Source organism: Erpetoichthys calabaricus, chromosome 3, assembly GCF_900747795.2.
Source record: "Erpetoichthys calabaricus chromosome 3, fErpCal1.3, whole genome shotgun sequence".
Classification (NCBI taxonomy): domain Eukaryota; kingdom Metazoa; phylum Chordata; class Cladistia; order Polypteriformes; family Polypteridae; genus Erpetoichthys; species Erpetoichthys calabaricus.
In genome coordinates this window covers 212,107,240-212,127,199 of record NC_041396.2, presented here as the reverse complement: position 1 = coordinate 212,127,199, position 19,960 = coordinate 212,107,240, and the positions used below count along the sequence as shown (strand labels likewise).

At 37.0% G+C, this 19,960-nt stretch overlaps 1 protein-coding gene across 1 annotated transcript; it reads left to right on the top strand.

The window, feature by feature from the left end:
- Positions 1–8,311: 8,311 nt before the first annotated feature.
- Positions 8,312–19,562, top strand: LOC127527175 (tripartite motif-containing protein 2-like). Its single transcript, XM_051924959.1, has 2 exons — positions 8,312–8,787; positions 16,339–19,562. The coding sequence occupies exons 1-2, from the start codon at positions 8,393–8,395 to the stop codon at positions 17,618–17,620; spliced, it is 1,677 nt and encodes a 558-aa protein (XP_051780919.1). The 5' UTR covers positions 8,312–8,392; the 3' UTR covers positions 17,621–19,562.
- Positions 19,563–19,960: the final 398 nt, after the last annotated feature.

Below are 19,960 nucleotides of genomic sequence, written 5' to 3'. Positions count from 1 at the left end.
ATTAAGTACCTGCCACTTGTTCTAAAAAGTACTTTCTATTCTGCGTTGCACATCTGATAAGTAATGCTGCCAAGATTCCAAGTTTACCACGGCTACCTTACAGTCATATGGACTCAAGTTCAATTCCACACTTGCGTTTTCAAGGTATTCATTAATTTGCATGTTTTATTTGCAGGTAGTCCATTATAATCTAACTGAATACTCCTGACTCTAGAGCCGTACTAGCATTGCATCTAGGGCTGTCTTGTGCAAAGCTACCAAGGCAGGCTCTGGTTCTCTGTGACCCAGTAATGGTAACAATGTGTTAAGGAAATTGATTTGTGGATAGTCTAATATTTAAATAGTTTTCTCTTCCATTTTTTATGTTGTAATATTCACTGTTCCTACCTAGATTGCAACAGAGTCATGTTTTTCTTTTTGTTTGGTTTGTTTGACATCACCGCTAAAAACTTAATGGGCTTTACTAGCAATAAGAATATCTCTTTGCTTATGATCCATATTGATATGTATGGGTCATGCTTTGTAAAATTAAATCTGTAGTAGACAATCTGCTCTTTTATACAATGCTACTCTCAAACTTTGCCTGACAAACTTTAAAAGCAATAAACAACAGTGTATCCTCAGGAAATTATTTTTCATGAAATACATGAACACTTTAGCTCTTCACATATCCTCATAATGCATTGATCCATCTATCCATGTATTTTCATTAACTGCTTACTCTTATCTAGGATATAAAAAGGAAAAAATGCATATTATTTCAGATTCACTTTATGTATAACATGCAGAGGAAAATTAGTATTAATGCAAATTAAAATTTAAAGAAATGCAGGATAGAGGACAGGAGGTTGCAAAGTAAAAAAGGAAAAAAAAAATCATGTGGAAACGTCTGGCTTTCCTGTTCCGCCGAATATAACATTTTTGAACAGTTAAACTAGAGTCTTCAAGCTAAAATGATCATATTAAATCAATTCACACTTGTCCTATGATATATTTTCAAATGACACAAAAAGTTACACTTCCAAATGTTTTAGATCTTTTAACGTTTGTAGTGTGCCTTTCAGCCATAAAGGAGAGGGTATTTTTTGACATTGATTGAAATTAATAATAGTAAACGTTCTTTTTTAAAATTCTGCTTTAAATTTAATTCACATAAAAGCCAAAATAAAGCAAAGCACAATGTACCTCTTTCTTTTACAAAGGGTTATTAGTTTTTAATCAAATGCTGCTTTCCTGAGTGCTTCTTGAAATAGAGGTCCACAAAAGGAAAACATTGATTGTTTGCCTGTTTTCTCTAAGCTATATTCAAACTAATGCACTAGAGCCTTTTAAAGAAATTTCTTCTGTAGCAGTGAAAACCATCTCCTCAGGCTCCATTGAGATTTATAAAACATAACATTGTTTAACATTTTCAAATCTAAAATCTTTCAACCTGAAATTTAAAACCAATTATGGAAATCCACTGAATGTTTGCCTATCTTTGCAAATCTTTGAACTTAGTTATGATGATGAAATGATGTATAAACCTCAAAATATCTATCTATCTACGTATATATCTATCTTAATAATTTAATTATATTGACAAGAAGATGAAAAATTGCCATCATCATTTTTTTAAAAAACCACAGTGAGTTGAAATCCTTAGTCAGGTGAAAATTTAATTACTTACAGAATTTTGTTCTATTTATAAAGGGAGTGAAACCAATAAAATCAGTCAGCATTAATTAAACTACAGAAGAAGGTTTCAGCTGTAGAAAACCAAAAAACCCTTCTGAAAATTGTGTAAGTTTAAACTCAGTTGAAATAAAAGCGCTTTGAAACTATTAGTAGAAAGCTAGTGACTTTTCACCAGTATTATTATTACCAGTATTATTTCTTGTGTAAAAAATAACATAGTATTAAAAAGAAGTTGTGTCACAGCACTTCTGTGACCATAGAAATTCAACTAATGTCCGACCATGCATCCATCCATCCTTTAATTCATTCCCCTAACGCACTTATCCAGGGCACAATCCCAGCAACCAATGGGTACATTGGGTGGAATAAGAAAGGGAGGAATCAAAAATGACACCAAGATTCTTTGCAGTAGAGGCAGGTCTGATGAGATCCACCGCCAAGATGGACTGGGAAACAGCTTGTTTTATAAGGTTGCACTTTAGTCCCAATTTGCCAGGAGTTCAGATTTTGTTGTAATTTAATTTTAAAGAGTTCTTGCTCCATCCAGGTATTAATTTCACTGAGGCAGGTTGTGAGCTGAGAGAGCTCTGATGAAGTTCCACTTTTAACATTGAAATAGAGTTGAGTGTCCTCTTCATAAAAATGATAACCCAGTCCAAAGCTACGAATAGTATGGCCAAGGGGAAGCATATAAATACAGAAGAGAAGAGGGCCGAGGACAGAGCCCTGAGGAACTCCTTGTGTGACTGGGTGCTGAGCTGGATCTGCTGTTGCCAAGACTAACAAACTTGCCTATCAGTCAGATAGGACTTGAACCACTGGAGGGCAGTGCCAGAGATACCCAGCATGTTCTCCATTCTGGACAGTAGAATGTCATGTCTGACAGTATCAAATGCTGCACTGAGGTCTAACAGAATTAATATGTTGGTTTGTCCAGAGTCTGCTGCCATAAGCAAATCATTGGTTACCACGTAGCAGAGCAGTTTCACAGCTGTGCTGCACCCTGAAACCAGACTGAAAGGGTTCCACCACAATTATTAGAGGTTAAGTAATTAGTGAGTTGGAGGCTACACACACGCTCAAGAACTTTTGACAGAAAAGGTAAGTGGGAAATAGGCCAAAAATTGTTAAGACTGTCAGCATCAAGGCCAGACTTTTTTAACTTTGGGGTTACAGAAGCGATTTTAAAAGAGAGCGGTACAGAGCCAGTGTCAAGGGATGAGTTATTATTGTTGTAACAGTCGGGATTATGGCAGGAAAGCAGGATTTAAGTAGTGTGCTGGGGATGGGGTCCAGTACACAAGTAGTCGGCATCATCTTATAAAGCAGGTTATTAACAAACGCAAATGTGACTGGTGAGAACTTAGAGAAGGAGCTGGATGGAGTGGGAAAACAGGGAGAGATATAAACAGATGATGTGTTTATGTTAGTTGAATTATTTAGATCTTTAATTTTGTTACAGAAAAAGTGGAGGAATTCCTCACAGACTTCAGTAGAAGAGGTAGTTGGGCCAGATGCGGGTTCGAGTAGTTTATTAACTACAGAAAACAAACCCTTGGGTTATCGTGGCCACTTTCTATTATTCTGCCATAATGGGTGTTCTTGGCAGCAGTTAGTGCTTCTCTGTAAGCTCTTTGGTGGTCAAAGAAAGCCTGGATGTGCACAGTGGGGTCAGTCTTATGTGACATTCCTCAAGGCGTCGGCCAGCTGCTTTCATAGATCGCAATTCTGAGTTATACCAAGGAGCTGGACGCTTAAAGGAAATCTCCTTATGTTTTAAAGGAGCTGTTTTATCTAATGCTGAATGAAGGGCTTTGTTATAGTGGTCAACAAGACTATCTAGTGTTGATGGAATAGGTGCAGACAGTAAAAGATCAGAAATGGATCTAGAAAGAACAGAGGGACAAATATGTTTAAGATTTCTGTAAGAAATTTGTCGTTTACAGGTAAGAGGAGGGAGAGATAATGAGACAGTGAAAAGTACTGCTTTATGGTCAGAGAGTCCCAAATCCATGCTCTAAATGTTGGCAGCAGATAGTCCAGAAGTACAGATCAGGTCCAATATATGACCACCACAGTGGGTGGGAAAATCAAGCATGTGGTGTCAAAGTCAAAACAGTCAAGTAAGGATAGGAATTCATTTCTCAGTTTAGATGTAGTAATGTCAATATGGATGTTGAAATCACCAAGAAGGATAATTCTCTGGGAGTAACAGCTTAAGTGGGTTAAAAGTTCAGTCAGATCAGATAAGAAGGATGCGTTTGTATTTTGGAGGACGATAAAGAACCAATGAGTGAGAGACGGGACCTAATTCCATTATTAGTTTAAGAGCTAGGCACTCAAAAGACAATGGACAATCAATTGGATTCTTTTGATGTTTAAATCTAATCTGACAGTTACTGCAAGTCCACCGCCTTGTCTTGAGCTGCGAGGCTCTGTGTGGAAAGTGAATCAATGTGGTGTCGCCTCTGTGAGAGACGTAAATTCATTCGGTTTTTGCCAAGTCTCTGTTAAACACAGGTATATCAAGTTTGGTGTCAGTGATGAATTCTGACAGCACCAATGCTTTGCCATTAAGTGATCTCGAATTAAACAATGCAATATTAGTTAATGAGGCTTCTTTTTCCACAGAGCCGTGATTGGAGTTTATTTTCACATAATGTAAATTTGGCACACTGACACTTCTGTTTCCAGGGGCCATGTATTCCTGAGGCAAATGCCGCCAGTGGTTTTTCATTCGCAGCCAGGCGGTGGCGGCGACCTGACCCGCGATGTACATATTTCGGGCACCGCAAAATACTGGTGTCTTTTAGGATGTTCCAGTCAGACCATTTGCTTTGGATAAACTGTTTAATATGAAGGAGTTTGTCATGAGAGTATTTTAGCATGATACTGAGCAATACTTATCTGATAGCAGTGGAGAAGCAGCACAGCACAGTGGAGCCGGTTGGAGAGGCGGGTGCAGTAGCGTAGATGAGTGGCGATAGCAAAGCAACAGAAAACACAGCAGGAAGAGGTAGCAGAATTTGGAGGTTCCAACAAAACAGCCATAAACAGTAATGCTGGGTATTACAGGCGTGATCACCCTGGAGCCACAAGCCAGGTGGGTATGAACATCAGATCAGTTCTTAGTCGTAGAGTACAGTAAAGTGAATCGGGAGCAGACCAGCATAGCAAATACAATCAAGGAGACAGATCACCCCAAGGTCCTAGATTTCCAGGTACAAAGAAATGTTCATAGGTCTCGTCCCATGATCCACAGATTCAGATGTTTCCAGTCAAAGTATAGTCTATAAAATCTGTAAAAAGTAAACCAAATCCATACAATTCGAGTCAGCTGCATCCACAAACTATAGGTACAATAAAGGAAATAAAACAAGCGTAAGAAAGTGTAGGATAAAAGGCGAATTATGTGAAAAGTGTTGTTAACAGGGAGAAGCGGCAACAGCATGCGTGTGCCAGCATCCCCTCCCCGAGTACTCCAGTCATGGACAATCCCTCGACAGTATGGCACTCCACTGTAGTCTGAATACACATTTAACAATTTCAGTTCTCCTGACTTTCATGTCTTTGGACTGTGGGATCACACATGTTAAACTTATACATAGCTAAATTTAGTGTATCCCTGTTAAGCTATATGTGCATTGAATTATCATTTTCATCCTGGGTCCGCAATCCGTACTAACCCCCTACTTTCTCTGTTGTTCTTTTTCCCGTTTTCAGTGTTGGCGATCTGCGCCAACCACCACCTGATCAAGGCACCATGCAGTCCATACATTGATGGATTGAAGGCAAGATGTCCACATGACCATCATCATCTAATTCTTTCATGTGAAGCCTGTAAACCATGAGGACTGATTTAGATCATTTACAGTATGTTAGGTAGAATGCCCAGTGGGGGGCTGGCAGGCTCTTAGCCTTGGAACCACTGCAGATTTTGTTTTCTTTTTCTCTGGTCCATCTGGAGTTTTTTTTTCTGTCCTCCTGGCTATCTGACCTTACTTTATTTTTTGTTACTTACTATTGCCTAATCTTATTTTTGTTTCATATAAACAACACCATTTAGTATGAAAATGTACTATACAGTATACATAAATGCTGTTATTGTTATTAGTTGTAAGCATTCCTCTCCAGGACAGTTAGCACATGTAAGGAGTAAGATGACCACAGGAAGAACTGAAGCAAAACATGCATAGCAATGTATAAATGGTTTGCAGCATTGTTTACCCAATTATACTCTAACATCAAAAAGTTATCAGATTGAACCACCAACTTTCTTTCCATTCAATTTATTGCATGTTTTGCTCTAGTGGTTATACTGTATACCAATTCAATTTTAAAAGAGATAAGGAAAAAACTAGTTAGTGGTAATACATCACTATGACAATGAAGATAATGCCCATCAAGGTTAGGTGATAGGTAGGTGAGATGTGCAATCATCAAGACACAAATTTTGGGACAGTGGGAGATGAAGCTTCCATCTGAGTTTTACACAGATCTGTGGTTTCCTTTCTTCCTTTTATTCCATTCTTCTGCGTGCTTTACCAGAGATTGGGTGGGTCAACTGCAGTATGGTAATTCATTAAATTCTTGGGATGTTCTGTGGCTATGGTCTCCCAATTGCGATGTCCAGCACCTTGACAGGCAAGTGTTGTGTGAGTCTTTGAATTGTCTGTGTTGTCTATCGAAACTTTTTTGAGTTTCAAATTCTTTTTTTCAAACTTACGAAAGTTTCATATTTCAAAAGTGTAATTTTCAAATTTTAAGATGTTTGGTTGATTTTTATTTCTTTGTTTGAAAGAGTCCTTCATTTTTTTTTGCTTTATCTCTAACTATGTAACATCCTCATGTTGAAAGCTGCTGCAAATAGTCGCTAATGGACCTTGCCTGGTTGCTAATGTCAGACCTCCTGATACAAGCTGATAAATTACAATGTAGTGGCGTCAGCTACTTTGTCCAAGGTAAGGATTCAACCAGTGAACTATGGAATGATTAGTATTCAGTATTCTGGTTTTGACTCTCACTCTTGGTCTCAAGTCAGTTTTCACCTTAATGTTTTGGCTCTGGATATTAAATAGGATTGGTGAATGACTTTTATAGTTCTATTCTGAGCATAATCACAGTTAAGCCCTCTAATTAGAAAAACTTTTTCTTTTTCTTCACTGAAAAGTTTATCTTTTTTTTTGGAGTTTATTTCTCTACCTTTGAGGAAAAGAAACATTTTATTTTGTTTCTGAATTGAACGGACAAGTCTCGTTCAGCTTCATAAAATGTTGTGCCAGGGCATAACTTGGAGCAGCCAGCTTGGGAAAGGAGATGGACAGTCAGTTTGGAAAAGAAGATGGGTGTTAGGTGAGCAGTGTGTGTTTTTTGTGACTGGTATAACAGTCTGGGGAGAAGTGAGACCTGGCTCAAGGGTACACTGCGGACCGAGGCAGTTAGAAAGCCCCAAAAAAGAGACTGGCTAATTAGAGTCCCTCTTTTAGATCTGCACAGTTAGATCCATAACCAAAGTTGATGAATTCCCTCTTATAGACTGACACCCCTTCTGATAATATATGAAACCTTGCCTATGACTAGAACTGGCCCTGGGGAGAAGGGAGGCAGGCAATGTTAAGCAGTGGCCCATCCAACAAAGTTGATTTTGCAAGATATATTTAAAAAGAACAGCAATACAGGTTCTGAAGGGCTAAGGAATATCAGCAACTGTCAACGGTTACTACTGATGGTTCTTCACAGCCTACACTAACACTTTATATTGTCTAAGATGATATAAAATGTTCTGAATCCAAAATCAAGCTACAAACAAAATGTGAAAATTAGAAATTTAGGGAAGAAAGGGTCAAGCCAATTGCTTTCCTTCTTTTTTTTAAATCTCTGGATGTGTGCAACATGCTGAAGTTGTGCTGACTAATTTTGACTGCTGTATTTCATGAATATAGCATGTGGTAGAGAAGCTTTGGCCTGCCTACAAGAAAACTGCAAGCATTCCTTAACCTCCCACTGCTAGACAAGCCTTCTTTTTAAGGATAATGCCAATGGTGTTCTGCTAAATTAAATACAGAGTATTCTTTCAAGAAACCCAGTTACAATCTCTTAGTGTTTCCTCTCAGGTGAGACAAGAATGTTGGACAGATACCTTTTTTCTCTGGAACTGTAAAACTCTTAGAAGGACTTCCTTCTTTCTAGCAGGGAAGGTCACATTGAATGCATTGTATATGTTTGGGTTATGCTGCTATGCTTCTGTAGGAAAAGCCCATTTATTATAATTGCTAGGTGTAACCAGAATATCAGCAGATTAAAGATTCCAGCCTGTGCTATTTATGATACAAAAGCATTTACTCCGACTTTAGGCACAAGTTTGAACTTGTTCTAACCTCATCAAAGATTTCATGTTAAAAAGTAAACAAATGATTAGTAAAGTGATGGATCTTGCAAACGTACCACTCTAATTTCACTTTCTTATGCTCATTTGTTCAAGGTAAATATTTGCTTTTCCCCTGTTTAGCTCCTGTAATAGTAATAATGAAAAAAAACCTTGTTTGATGAAGTGTCGCAACCAAACAAATAAACAGTTGCCATGCCTCTGTTTCCTTACTGAATTATATAAGCTCAGTACTTGGAGCCGATTTCCTCTAGATAACCATTCTTGCTGGGAAGGAATTATGGCATTTTGTTAAATGAAGTGTTACTGAAATAATTTCCATCAAGCAATATGCACAGTGTGAACTACCTGACAAGTAAAATGGCCACGAACGTCTGTAATCTCTCAGTGAATTCAATTTTGGCATGTGCTGTCTGCACTGAGCTGTATAATGAGAAAGAGCTGAGACCCAAGCTGCTGCAGTGTGGACACACTTTCTGCTTAAGATGCCTCACAGAAATTCTAAAAGGAGCTAGCGAGCAGAGTTCTGATAACAGGGACTCAAAACTCTCATGCCCAAGCTGCAGACAAGAGACATCGCTTTCAAGTCTCAGTGCCATGGACCTCGCTGATAATTTTGCAATCATCGAGTGCTTAAGTAGTGCCAAAGGAGCTAATGAAGCATGTTGTTACTGTGAAAAGCATCCAGATGAAAGAATCAAATTCTTCTGCATGCCGTGTCACAGGTTTGTGAAATAGATGCTTGACTACCTTTATCAGTACTTGTAAAGAGCTTGTTAGACAAGTGTCAGTGCTATTTATACTGCATGTCTCATCTCGGAAAAATAGATTGAATAAAAAACTAAAATAATATTTCACCTGTTTGTTTTTATACAAATAATGAATTGTGTCAATTCAGATAACTTTGATTGAATGTATTTAGCTTTTGTTAATTTTATAGAACATATGAATTAATCAAATAAAGCAAGTAGTACTTAACTAAAATAATACACTGTTTGTGTATGGTACTTGATCTTTATTCCTGTAAGTCATCATAGTTGAGATGAATACCATAGACGGTGCCAGTAAAAGAGGGTACAATTGTTCATTGACTTGAGAAGGCCATCTGTTATTGCACAACCATTTTCTTTTATTATTTGGTGCTATGTTTATTAATCCAGGTATTAATATCCATATACAGATGCATGTTTCCAGAGGTGACTTTAATAACATTCTGCATCTGCAGGAAGATGTGATCTCTTGCTCTCACTAACCTCAGTTAGGCCCACTACAGGCCTCATTCCCAGTTTCAACTTTCTCCATAGAAATATCTTGTATGTTTTTTCATATTCTTATATGTCTTATTTCTTCAAGCAGTTCTTTTTTAAAGCAGTTACTCAGAATATAGATCTACATGATTTGTTCCTAAGACACCTTGTAGATGTATTGAGGTTCTCTAAGTGAACATAATAATGCAGTGAACATAATATCTAATTACAGTACATCCATTTCACAGTGAGGATAAACTCAAAGATATTAGTTCATTGTGTTGAATTGTACAACACTTTAGTCCTCATATTTATATAACTAGATCTTAGACATGTTAATTGATAATTTGGGGTTCATACTGTACTTGTAATTAACATACTTAATATGAACTCAAAAAAATGTTTTATGTTTTATTTACTATGGCATAAGCCATTCAAGCAGAAAATTCTTTGATACTTAATCTCTTTTTGTTTTAGGTAGATCTTCCCATGTTCTCTGTTAAATTCATCTTCATATTCATAAGCCTGCATTTGTTGTGCCATTCACTGTGCCACACATACTTTCAGTATTATCCCGGACCACACACATCTAAGAAATACTACACTGAAAAAAATGATATCTAAGCCAAGTGAAAAGTATTTAAATCATGACATTAAATCTAGTTTTCCTAGTTTAATTGTATTTATGATTGTTTAGCTTACATTAAGAAATCTTCTCAAGTAAATTTTGCTTACCGCTTCCACAGATTGATTTTTTTTTTGCTAAATACAAGCAAAACAACTCCCATTTAAAGTCTTTTTTGTCTAGTTTTTGCATATGCGCTTTTTTTGCAGTACAGCAATGAAAGGGCTGCTATACAACCAACACATCAAGAGAAATAAAAAAATAAATGAAATCCTTAGAAGCAGGTATTCAGCAGCATAAAACTAAATACTAGATGCTCATTTTCACTACATACAGTATACTTGTTATGAATAATTTACAATGACAAAGTTATTTTGTAAGTCTCAGTTGTTATTAAAATGATCAGAAATATCACATGGCAACTGGTTGTTAATGAATACAGATAGGTTTCTTAAGTGAGAATTCATAATCCTGCACCTAAAATGGAAACATTTACAAAAAATTGAGTTATAGAGATAATGTATAGTAAGCAAAATATTAATTATTTTCAGTCATGATCAATAGCTTGGATAGCGTAGCTATGCCTGACCAACATATGGAGTTTTCATATCCTTTCCTGCACAGGTTTCTCTCTCAGTATTCTAGTTTTCTTCCCACATCCAACTGACAAGTGCATTATAGTTGGAAAATCTGAACTAGACTTGGTTCTTGCATGGGCAAGTATGTGATTGTGCTTTGCAATGAATTTCCAGTCTGTGTAGAGTTAACAACAGTTTAAATTAAATAATGATCAATCCAACATCAAATTTGCGTAATTCAGAATTAAAAGCACGGGGCCATTCTTTGACGTAAAGGGTACAGATTAGGAATTAACACTAGAGGTGGCACCAATCTATTAAGGGGCACATGCTGTTATACAGTGATAACTTAGAATTGCCAATTAAGAGATTAGATTAGAGATTTCTATTGTCACATACACCGAGAGAGCACACTTGCAGGAGAAGTGGATGGAAGGGACGTATACTGTTCAAAAAAATTAAAGGAACACTTTGAAAACACATCAGATCTCAATGGGGAAAAAAAAATCATGCTGGATATCTATACTGATATGGACTGGGCAATGAGTTAGGAACGAAAGGATGCCACATCGTTTGATGGAAATGAAAATGATCACCTACAGAGGGCTGAATTCAAAGACACCCTGAAAATCAAAGTGAAAAAATGATGCAGCAGGCTAGTCCATTTTGCCAAAATTTCATTGCAGCAACTCAAAATCGTACTCAGTAGTTTGTATGGCCCACACGTGCTTGTATGCATGCCTGACAACGTCGGGGGGGCATGCTCCTAATGAGACAATGGATGGTGTCCTGGGGGATCTCCTCCCAGATCAGGACCAGGGCATCACTGAACTCCTGGACAGTCTGAGGTGCAACCTGATGGCGTTGGATGGACCGAAACATAATGTCCCAGAGGTGTTCTATTGGATTTAGGTCAGGTGAGCGAGGGGGCCAGTCAAGGGTATCAATTCCTTCATCCTCCAGGAACTGCCTGCATACTCTCACCACATGAGGCCAGGCATTGTCATGCACCAGGAGGAACCCAGAACCCACTGGACCAGAACAGGATCTGACAATGGGTCCAAGGATTTCATCCCAATACCGAATGGCAGTCAAGGTGCTGTTGTCAAGCCTGTAGAGGTCTGTGCATCCCTCCATGGATATGCCTCCCCAGACCATCACTGACCCACCACCAAACTGGTCGTGCTGAACGATGTTACAGGCAGCATATCATTCTCTGCGGCTTCTCCAGACCCATTCATGTCTGTCACATGTGCTCAGGGTGAACCTGTTCTTATCTGTGAAAAGCACAGGGCGCCAGTGTGGTATTCTATGGCAAATGACAATCGAGCTCCATAGTGCCGGGCAGTGAGCACAGGGCCCACCAGAGGACATCGAGCCCTACGGCTACTACGGCCCTGTTCAGCTCTCCTAGGGTAACTGCCTACCTCCTGGAATTTCCTCCATGCCCTTGAGACTGTGCTGGAAGACACAACGAACCTTCTGGCAATGGCACGTATTGATGTGCCATCCTGGAGAAGTTGGACTACCTGTGCAACCTCTGTAGGGTCCAGATATCCCTTCATGCTACCAGTAGTGACACTGACCATAGTCAAATGCAAAAATAGGGATGAGCCAGATGGCTGTCATCAGAGATAATGAATTCAGATCTCTTCAGACATCTGATGGAGTAGATGCTATGAAGCTGTGGAAGGTACAGTATGTCCCAATGATAGAGGCTGTAGGGAAAGTCCTTTGGAGAAGTTTGTGATCCTGGGAAGTCAGGTTACGATACCACATCATGATGCATCCAGTCAGGATACTTTCAAAAGTGACGCAGTAGACATTCACTAGTATTTTTGGTACCCACCTCAAAACTCTTTAACCCCCTCAGTAAAAGTGCCTTTGCTGGGCCTTTTGAGGATGCAGGTGGTGTTTACAGACCTTGCAAGGCATTTGGTGATATGGGCAAGAACCTGAAACTGCTACTTGTCTAGATGAGGAAGCCATTGATGTTGAGTGAAGCATGACTGCCTTTGTTCTTCCTGTAGTCAAACATGGCCTCCTTTTGTTTTGCTGACATTTGGGGAGAGGTTATCATGGCACCATATAGTCAGCCTCCTGTAGGCTGATGAGGCCAATCATAGGGGTGTCATCTGCAAACTTAATGATAACGTTGCATTCATGCTTTGCTACAGTCATAAGTAAATAGATTCTGCGGCAGCAGCCTTGCAAAATGCCAATGTTGGTGAAGATGTATTAACCTAGTAAATTATCTTTGGGATATGGAGGGAAAGCCAGCATGCCTGAAAAAAAAAACTCATAAAGAAATGGGTAGAATGTGTACACTCCATACTGACAATAACCGGGTCAGAAAACAAACCCAGAGCTATGAAGTTATGAAGCAGCATCTCTACTAACTGTGCCATAGACTTCCCCAATAATTAAGATGATTAACACAACCTGACAAATAATATACAGTAACAAAATAACCTTCAGCACAATCTTCACAGCACTTCTGTTAGTTCTAAACAAAATTACAAGAAAAAATATATTTTGTGAATCAATTAAATAACATAAACAGTAATTTTACCCTAAAACTGCAATGGTCTGAACTAATATTAAACAGTAATTTACTGTATTCATTTATAAATTTAACTGAATTTCAATCCACAAGATGGAGAGCTACCATACTGCACCTATGATTTATTCATTTTCTTCAGCTTGTGCATGCCCAATGCAAAAAGACAATTAGCAAAATATTTTTAAAGAAATTAATTGAATAATCATTGTTGCATTTAAATGTTGGATAGTTTAATTAATATTGTGATGATTCATTAGCCTGAAAAACAGTTATGTATTTTTCCAGTCTTTAATTAGTGTGCCGGCAGCTCTCAGTGCTCTGTTTGTATATTAACTCTGATGACAGTTGCTGCTCTTGTTCCTGTTCAGGGATTTCTTTTGAATTATATTTGGCCCATCCCAATTGATTTTTAATTATTTTCTTCATTTCTAGCAATATCTTAATTTCACAAAGCTTGCTAACCATCAAGTTGATAAAGTTATCAATGGCTGCGGCCTTCTGTTACAGCAAATATTTTTGGATGGTGGCCCTCCTCCCCTTATTTGGTTGGAACCTGTTACTAATCTGAATCTTACTTATGAATATGGTAGAAAATGTAAACTTCTGTTAGCAGTACTCTGCTTGCTGAATTCAAGACGTGTCATCTGCTCAAAGTAATGTGTTAGGTCTGATGTGAGCTAGATGTGATCTTTAAAGGGACACACTGACAAATGCCCAAATAGACCATTTCCTGTAATTGTTGCTTCAGTGGAACTACATGTTCTTAAGATTACAGCTTATTTAAGTAATCAAAAATAAAGGTTTACCACTCCCAAAGCCAAGATTTCAGCAAATCGTACATACACTCTGTTATCCCTCTGTTGTTAACACTGCTCCCGAAAAAAAATTAAGATGTCACATATGAGCTGCATATGCTTTTTAAAAGTATTGTTCCAGGCCTTACCATTTTCTTCAGAGCTGATATGATGATTATTAATATACTGAAAATGATTATGCTGTACATGACAGATTAAAAATGGATAACTTTATGCAGAACATATGTGTATACTAATAAAATGATTACTTGTGCAGGATCATACAAAAAATGTGTTAAGGTAATTTTGCAGAAATAAGTAAAATAAAATGTACCTAGAAATACATTTCTTCAGTTTTTAGGGTTCACTCTTAATGGGGTTATTATAGAGTCACTTGGAATATGAAATGGATCATCTTTGTGTGAGTGTGTGGCTCTATAACTAACCACTTTGAGACTCATTTTCCTTAGAGGGCTTTAGAAAGACCATTTCACATGGTGCACTGCAGTTTACTTCTTGTTTAACATATGCAAATTAGTCTTACAAATTCTAAAGATAGGCAAAAAATAATTGTGGGAAAGCAGAAATACTTCTCTGATGCTGGCCATACTTTTCTACATAAAACTGTTGAAGGTAATAGGAGACTGATATGTACAATATGCATTTACCCAGCCTTCTAAAACGTGCAAAAGCTCATAAAATTTCACTTTTGATTCTCTGTAAAACTAACAACAGACAGATTAAGAAAGGTAAAACTCAAAACTCTGAAGCCTATTTGGCCTTAATTTTACAGGCTATCAACCCCTCTAGGCCCATCATATTACAATAAAACACTCACTCTCACATCCTTCCTATCTCTGAGCTTTTGCCACAGTTTCGCCTTCTGACTGTAGACTCTATTAGCTTCTGGTTCAAAGTAGTTATTGACAGTAGTCAGAAGTACCAGTGTTTGGCACAGACGCCCCAGGTTAGAAGCCCTCTGGCAGCTCCTGTTGTTTTTTGCAACCCCTTAGCCTTTTAAAGCCCATAGTTGACTAGATGTATTTCTGGCCTTGCTTTTTTTGGATAGCATAACCTATGCTGTTTTTCCTTAAGCTTCCTGGGGACTACTGCAAGCCTCCAAGCCACCACACCCTTTTCTTTAATTCTAGGTGGAATCTGAATTTTTTGTTCTTTTTAAGGCACTGTTTTGTGCAAAACCATAGTGCCTCCTGGCTGTCTACCACTGCCATTCAGAAGTTTGCTGTGATAATCATTTTCAAGTCCTATAACTGAGCAAAGTAAGTTATGAACTGTTTCTAATTCGCCCAGGTGATATCTGGATTCCAAGCAACAACTTACTAGCCTAGAATCTACTCACATTGGATATACAGGATGAATATATTCATGTAATCTCTAGCTTGTAGTCTATCAAAGTAGAACAAGCCTATGCGCAATCCAGTGATGCTCGCAAATGTTAACTATGACCCAATAAGTAGTAATTTCATGTTTTTATAAGGTATTTGTTTTTGAGAGAATGCTTTGTCAAGAAATCAGCAACCACTTATCTATTTTCTTACTTGGATTACATCAGAATATAGCAGTTGCCTTGAGGCACTAATCAATAGTAGTGAGCAGTTTCATTAGTTTAATAATTAAATTGTGATAAGTATTGCAACATGCTGTTTTTTGTTGGTTTGTGCTCTGAGCAGTAACTCCGGTTAGGACTGAGAGAGACAGAATGACATACAGACCTAAAAGAAAATCTCTAAAATCAAAGATACACAGATAAAGAAAGTCAATACAGTATGTAGATAGATAGATAGATAGATAGATAGATAGATAGATAGATAGATAGATAGATAGATAGATAGATAGATAGATAGATAGATAGATAGATAGATAGATAGATAGATAGATAGATAGATAGATAGATAGATAGATAATCTGATAGTGCATATATGCTTTAACATTTTAGAATAATGCAATTTTTTGTCTTCTATACCCATATTTTAAGTCAGCATAATTAGGACAACTTGAGGTAAATTAAAGCTTGTATTTGGTTGTAAATCTTTTTCAGTAAGTGAAACAAAGTTATAACTCAAAGACATAGGCAAAGACATTCTGTTTGAATTTTCTCTCCATCGGTAAGTTCTCTGAAAGAGTTCTAAATAAAAAACAAGGATAAAAAGTATGGAAATATTTCTGTAAGAGTTTATATTACAGAGTTCACTCACCATGATATCTATCTGTTCAGGCTGCACACCAATTACTCAGTAGCACTTTAATGAGATATAGCCAAAATGTGCAAGCTATGTTGACATTTGCTGTTAATGGTACAATAATTACAAGCATAACATTAATAATGATGTTGTCTCATTCTTTTAAATACATAATGCTCTAAACCAAACAACCCTGTATGTTAAAATGATATTCTGAACACACACAGCCATTTGCTTAAATATTTTCTTGTTTCTATTTCTTTTCAAGGTTATTATGCCCTTGTTGTGCACTTAAACACATGTCGCAAAATATTCATAATGTCGTAAAAGTGGAAGCAGCAGCATTGAAATACAAACAAAAGATCCAGGAGGCTTTAGATTATTGCAAGGAAAAGCGACATCTTCTAGAGAAGATTGTACAAGAATCACTTAATGAGAAGAAACAACTTTCAGTGTTTACACTGTCTCTGGAGCATCTAAGAAAAAATATATCAGACACGGAGTTGTTGACTCAGAAAGAAACATTGATTCAGCTAGACAAATGCATCTCCCGAAAACAAATTCCAGACCAGACACAATCAAGCAAACTAGAACATATTGCACAGAAAATGGAAAGAAGAAATGATCCAACCCCTCCTGGATTCTGGGATGCTTCAAGTTCAGAAGACAATGACAGCAGCACTAGAAATTACCATCAAGAAAATACTAATTTTTCATGCAGAAATGTAAGTGAAATGCTTAGTAATAGAAGAACACAAGGATGTTTACTGAATCCTATTGGAGTGGCAGTTACTGATGATGGATTTGTGTTTGTTACAGACAAAAGTGATGAAAGAGTAAAAGTCTTTGATTATTCCATGGAACTCTTATGGCATTTTTCAAAGCCAGAACAGCCAAAGTATAATAAACCATGTTTCCCAGCTGGTATTGCTATTTCTAGCCTTGGATATTTAGTGGCAATAGCAGAACCCATAAAACAGCAAGTTTCTGTGCATGCAAGGGATGGGCGAAAAATCTTCTCTTTAAAGCAGGACTGGCAATGCCCTTTTGGAGTTGCTGTAAACACAAAAGGTCAGATAGTTGTGACTGACAAATGTGAATGTGGCAGCTTTTATATATTAACTGTGGATTGGACCTGTGGGAACATTTTTCAGATTAAAGTCATTGATGGTTTATACCAGCCATCTTTTGTGGCTTGCAGTAAAACGGATGACATTGTGATTACTACAAGTAACTCAGTCAAGGTGTTTGATGTTACAGGATCCCTCCGTTTAACTATAAACCATGAACTTGGAAGTAATCAATTCTTACATAGTCCCAAAGGGGTGGCATTTGATAACAAAAACAATATTATTGTTTCTGATTACTATTCAGGAAAGGTGGTTCTACTAAACAGTGAAGGGAAGTGGTTAATGGATATAATATCAGGTCTTCAAGGACCACAAGGAATCACAGTAACGCCCAACAGTTTGCTTGTTATCACAGAATCTCTGAGTCACAATATCAGCTTGCATCACTTCCAATATACCAACAACCATAATGTGTTGTGACTTAGTGCACCAAAATAATGAGAAATCACTACTCTCTTTCAACGTCAAAAAGAGCATTTAAGGCCAAACACATTTTCATAGTATCTTAGTAACCCTTAAATACCACTGAAGTGGAAATGGAAAAGATGAGCAGTTTCATAAGACATAATACTGTACATGTCATCAGTATTACCAAAAAGACAGCATTGCACATTTTGGTAAATTCCATTTAATGGAACTGTTAAACCCACCAGAAATGAAATATCAAATCCACAAACTTCATATCAAAAAAACTCAATTAAAAAAGTGCACTCTAATCAGTCCATTCCAAATGTATCAAGTAAAAACTGATATGTGACAGCAGAAACAACACAATTATTAACATTAATAGCAAAAAGCTAAAGAAAGGCAGTCTTAATCCCAAGACATTTTTGTCATTTTTTTTTGTGCTGTCCCCAGGTATTTTATAAAGCTCAGCAAATCTGAAAGTTGTATACAATAGGAGTGTCATATAGAAAATAAGCCTGACACGTATGAGGAAATACTGATGTCTGTTCTTCTTATATATTTATTAACAGGATTACACTATGGTAAATAAAAAAAAAAAATTAAAGTGAATTCTGTGCCAGTTCAAATTCAATCACTGGGTCTGACACCGCTGCCGTTTGCCTAAGCCTGTCCTGAGAGAGCAAATTGCATTGTTAATGGGATATGACCCCTCTAAAATAACATTTTCATAAATTATACAAGATATAGAGACCTAATCATTAAAACTATACTTCATTGAGGTAGCTACTACAATGAATAGATTATTAAACAATTTTCAATATTTTTTATTTTTTTGTATTAATTTTGAAATAGTGTATGCATTTAACCATTTATCCAATGTACAATTTCCAAGAAAGTAGTTTTAAAAATATTTCCAGGAAAATTTTAATCAATACATTTTTTTTTAACTGAGCAAAAAAGTTGCTTTATATATACATGTTTCCTCCCAAACTGAAATTGTAAAAACCTCTTATGATAAAGTATATTAGATTATCTTAATGCTGTCCACTCCAAAAAAATTCCTCACACTGAAAATGAAAAAAATGCCGCTAAAATGTCCCTAATGGATCACTGTTGACTCCAGCAACAACAATCCATTAATATAAAAAAAGCAAAAAAAAAAGTCTAGCATCAAATTGTGGCATACTTATAATTGAAAGCTTTGCACATCGTTTTTTTTAATGTGACTGAAAATTACAGTTGATTAACAACATTTTGAAAAGCCTTTTCATGCAGCTTACCTGTATTCCTGTCAGGTAAAATACAGCAATGCTTCTGCAGAATGCTTGGCAAAACCTGTCAAAGCAAAAAAAGAAAATTAGTAATATTAGGATGGGAACTTAACACGGAGGTATCTGTCACTTCCCTCAATGTGAAAGAGTCCCTAGTTTTTCATAAACTGAATCCACTTATCCTTGTCAGGACTGTGCAGAATAGAAGCCTAATCCAATAGCAAAGACTACAAGGCTAAACCAATTTTTAGATGAGGTGCTTTTCCATCCCACGGTACACACAACACATCAGAGCAAACTGGTTGTCACTTACCAGCCATGCCTTGTGTTTATTGATCATGGGAGAAAACAGAAAAGTAAACTACAAGTATGAGGAATTGTGCAAAACTCTTAATCCCTGTCCAGAATTAAAGCTGGGGCTCAAAACTGTGCAACATCAACATTTATGACATTATAAAACAAATGAAAACCTGGATGTGTTTTGATTAATAACTTTAATTAACATTAATCAAAACACACTGTTACTCTGGACATTAGCACTGTTAACCAGAAGAAAAAAATACATTGAGAGAAAAAAAAAGATGTGACTGCAAACTGTACTGTATATAAACCCAGCTAATGAAGCATCTATACACTGTAACTATAAATCCACTAAGCAGTATTCATACAGATGATAAAAAGTAACTTTACTTTGACATGCCTATTATTTCCATCCATCCATCCATTATCCAACCCGCTATATCGTAACTACAGGGTCACGGGGGTCTGCTGGAGCCAATCCCAGCCAACACAGGGCACAAGTTAGGAAACAAACCCCGGGCAGGGCACCAGCCATTATTTTTCTTCCTTAAATGAGTGCATCAGTACGCATGAGAAAAACTTAAAAATATTGCAAAAAGACCCACTGTAAAAAATATCGTCACATTAATGATTCTGTGTTCCCAGCTCATTTGTACTTCATCCTCCCAAAGAATGAAATAGATCTGTCACAGTTAGATATAATAATATCTCATAAAAGACAATATCTGTCATACATTATTTAATAAAATATTTAATCTAGTGGAAGGTGATTGGGGCTCAT